The 4246-nt window shown below is 45.9% G+C and overlaps 1 protein-coding gene across 1 annotated transcript; it reads right to left on the bottom strand.

The window, feature by feature from the left end:
• On the bottom strand, nt 1-3235 carry nppc (natriuretic peptide C). Its single transcript, XM_076151349.1, has 3 exons — nt 3016-3235; nt 1890-2185; nt 1-437 (listed from the first exon to the last, which is right to left on the bottom strand). Exons 1-2 carry the CDS (start codon nt 3106-3108, stop codon nt 1913-1915), a joined length of 366 nt encoding a protein of 121 aa, XP_076007464.1. The 5' UTR covers nt 3109-3235; the 3' UTR covers nt 1-437; nt 1890-1912.
• Between the last annotated feature and the right edge of the window lie 1011 nt (nt 3236-4246).

Here is a 4246-nt window from a genome sequence, read left to right on the forward strand (position 1 = left end):
GTTTGCATCCATTTTCAAAATGTTACATAAATAAAACTCATATTTATAAATATCTCTTTTTATAAACATATAAATAGTTTTTTAAACATAAATACATTTATGCAGGAGAAGATGAATTACATGAATGTACAGCAGCAGCAGCAACAATTTACAGCTTTGCAGTTTGTAGTTTTTACACCGTTGTCCGCCATGTTGTAGTACACGTCTGTATTTTTTTGTATTTCTTGACTGTATGTTATACATATATGTATATATGTATGTATACCTGCATATTTATATAAGTATATATATGGGTTTTGTAGCATTGTCTTCTCAGTCTTTGTTTATGCTGGTCGTGGTGACTTTTCGGAAATCGGTCACTAGGTGAGTCGTTTCTTTTTTTTTGCTCAGGTGAGAACAAAGCGAACACTTGTTGTCCAAACCCATCGTCCAGAGATCTGAAGAGAGACCAAACAAGAGAAGCAAGGTTAGGATCACATGTACATTATCTGTCATTTTCTGAGGTCTATATCCTTCGTCTCTGCATCACCAAACTCCAGCTTCACCTCTAAAAAGCACACAAGTCCAAAACAAATCTCCTAATGCACACACACAAACACCCCCCGCCCCACACACACACACACACTCGCTCACTGGAGGAACAAGAGGTGTCAACTGATGAAACACACACACTCGCCGCGTTAGTCACACACAGTTACGCTCCCATGTCAGGATTGCACAGTTAGCCACGCCACCGCAAAACACGCCTGGGGGCTAATTGTGCGTCACCTGACTTCCTCACTACTTCATTTACCACCACAGACACTTTAAGACGCTGTTGTTTTCGTTCCAGCTCGGTATAGCAAAGGGTTTCCCAGAAAGATACCCCACCATCACAGGATGTTGTGAGCAGCAACTGTGTACAAGTGTCTGCCTCCCTCCTTCTCTCTTTCCCTCCCTCCTTCCTCTCCTTTCCTTCTCTGACAAACCTGACACATCCTCCTGGTTTCTCACGGAGCGAAGCTTTGGTGATGATGTGCACAGATATACTGTTGGACTTCCTAAAACACCACCGGATTGTTTCCCTTACTTCCTTTTCGCGTGGGTTTAAGTGGGTGGTTGAGGGGGCTCCTGTCACAAGACGGACGACTGTGAGGCGAGAGGAGATCACAATCGGGGGACATCATGTTCCTTCCCTATCCCACCACTCAGACATCATCCCACTTATACTTATAATGAGGATACAAGTCAGAGGCTGAGGGCGACGACAAGCAGTCAAACGTGACTTGCTTGATGTGATTACTGTCATCAGTCTGACCTTTGATCCATAGCGTAACCCCCCCCCCCACACCTCATATAACAGTGAAGGATCACGGGTGGTCATCACTGTCTATTTGCCATAGAGGATCTCGCTGCCAGCAAACACAGATTGTGACTGTGGCTTGGCCTGGCTGTGGATGTGAAGAACACATTGTCCTGGGAAGTCCATCCAGAAAACCGATAATCATATTTGCACATCTTTTCTTTCTTTGCTTTTTCTATTTTGCTTGCTTGCTTTCTTTCTTTCGCTCTCCCCTCTTCCATCCCTCTCATCTCTGCAGCTGAACAGGAGACCCACCGAACCAAACAGACAACTGCTCTAATAGTGCTCTCTCTCTGTCTGTCTCTCTCTCTCGCTTTCTCTCTCTATTCCTCCTGTCTTTCACTCCTTCCTCTACCGGACATTATAAGTGAATTACTGACAAAGCAGAACATTTTTCTTTCAATAATCACTGCATATGAAAACAATCCAACACATATGATCTTCTATCTTCTCTCTCCTCCTTAACTCCATCCTTTCCATGTTGCTATACACTCACACACCTGGTGCCTTGATGGGCGCTGATGCTGCATGCGGGCTTGACACTCACCATGAACGCACCATGATCCGGCCCTAGCAGCCCATGCCGCTGATGGTTCCTATCCTGTCCATCTTGTGTCCGAAGCAGCCGCTCCGTGCCGTGGAGCCCCCTTTCTTGTTCCCCGTTTTGTGTCTCCTCGGCGCGGGCTGGTCGTTGAGCAGACGTGCCCACATCCCTCTGGCTCGGGTGTCCACGCGTAATTCTCGCAGTAAACGTATCCGGGAGCGCACCGCGTCCAGCCGCCTCTCCCTCTCCTCTGACTCCAGAAACTCCGCCAGCTCCTCGCCCAGCAAACTTTTAAGAGACTGGATCAAACATTTTACAATCTCACGTTAAAATCCATATTCATCCAACACGTTCATCCATATAGTGGAACAACACACAAAACGACTTCATCAACTTTGCCATATTTGACTCAGGGCTAATAAGACTTGAACCTGTCTGCTCTTGTAAAAAAAAATAACAGGTTAAGACTAAAACGCAACTTCAATCAATTCGGTGCCATCGCCGAAAGAAATTCTGCAATGAGTTATAGTTCCCACGATTACATTTCAGAGAGTTGTGAAGTCTCTTTGGCCTGCAGCAGAGGTCCGGTACGCGGGGCGGACAGGTGCCTGGAGCCCGCTTGAGTCATCCACATTCTCCATATAACAGCCTGGTTAGGATCTCAGCGTAAAAGAGCGATTGTAAACGTAAACTGGCGATTCTATACTGGTTTATTCCGTGCGTAAAGTTGATTTTACGCACGGAAACGCCGCATTTTCACACAGGATTAACAACCTCGCTCACCGTGTCTTCGTGATTGTCTCGTTTAAAAGTAGCCTCGCATGCAGTCTAAGTGTATAATGTTTGAATTGTTGTCCCCTGAACGTATTGGGTTCTTTTTTTTCGTTTCGAAATATAAAATATAGTTTAAATATATTGGATCTTATCGCATCTTATTTGATTCAAAAACCTCGATTCTGCCGCTTTGATTTGATCATCAGTGGGCAGCAAAAGGGAGGAAAAAAAATCTCGCCGTGGCAGAATTGTTCATAAAGACGCGAATGTGACGCGTAAACACAACAACCTCGGACCACAAACGCACCACGGGCACACAGAGGAGAAACAAGAGTCACTCAAGCCTCCTTCTTACCTTCTGCTGCGCCTGAGATAAAGGTTTCGCCCCCATCCTCACAGAAAGCAGGGTGACCATAAGTCCACACGCTACCAAGTACGACAAGTTCATCTCGACAGAGTCTAAGTATTGGTTTCCTCTGCGGCGAAGCTGGGAAAGAAGGATGGTAGTAACAGCCAATCAGCTGTGCAACATAGAGGTTTTCTCGGCTCAGTCCGTCCTTAACTCCAAAGCTCCTTCAAAGTGCTCCTCTGACTCTGTGGAGCCCTGCGCGCTTTATAGGCAGCCCGCGGTGATGTCATGACAACCTGCGTAATGGTCCTCCTTCTACGCCAGCTCCGTGTTTTCTTTACCTGCCTCTCAACGCGTCACGCCGCTGATTAATTGAATGATACAAGCTCCGGTCATCAGGGGGGGGTTCGGGAGGAAATGAGATATAGGCGCGGAGCTTTCAGAACCTCTGGCTTCGGAAACTGAAGGTGCTTTCAAAGGCTCTAAGAGGGACACGGAGGTGATGAGGATGATGATGAGGATGATGAGGATGAAGGTGCCAGCCGCGGATCGCTCCCATCTTCATGACATACAGTTGAAGAGAGTGAGACATGGGTGGACATTTCTAATCTATACTTCCTTCATATAAAACGACTCATTGAGGTTTCGCCGAATCATTTATTTTCATTTACAGTCACATTTTAAGCAGCAGGGGTGGATTTCGGGTTGCAACATATCGGGAATTTGCAGATGAAGCATCAGAATAACAGCGCGGATACTGTTTCCATGGAACAAAGGGCTCCACTCCCTGTTGAGACAATGTGAGCTTTATTATGTAAGATTCATATGTATCCACCTGCGTGCCAAGAAAGCGGAGTGAGACATTTGAAGTGACATCATTAACTCAAAGTGAAAAGTCTGATGGTTCAGCAGGAGATTTATTTCAAATCCAGCATCAGAGCCTCATTATCGTGGATTTATTGCGTCTTCATGAAATACAGCAGTGACAGTAAGCACAGAATCCCATTGTGATACATTATCAAGTGTGGTTTGCCATAACGGAGGTGTGTGTGGGGGTTGGGGTTAGGGGTCATGTCTGAGTATGTGTGTGTGTGTGTGTGTGTGTGTGTGTGTGTGTGTGTGTTGCAGATGATCAGTCAGAGCTCCTCTGTCCAGACAGCAACCTGCCCACGCACAACAGAGTGATCCATCAAATTCCTTTGTTAGTGTTGTAGCGCATAGTAGTGAAATATACAGT

Source organism: Genypterus blacodes, unplaced genomic scaffold (assembly GCF_046128005.1).
Source record: "Genypterus blacodes isolate CSIRO-AG114 ecotype Tasmania unplaced genomic scaffold, CSIRO-AGI_Gbla_v1 ptg000054l_1, whole genome shotgun sequence".
Classification (NCBI taxonomy): domain Eukaryota; kingdom Metazoa; phylum Chordata; class Actinopteri; order Ophidiiformes; family Ophidiidae; genus Genypterus; species Genypterus blacodes.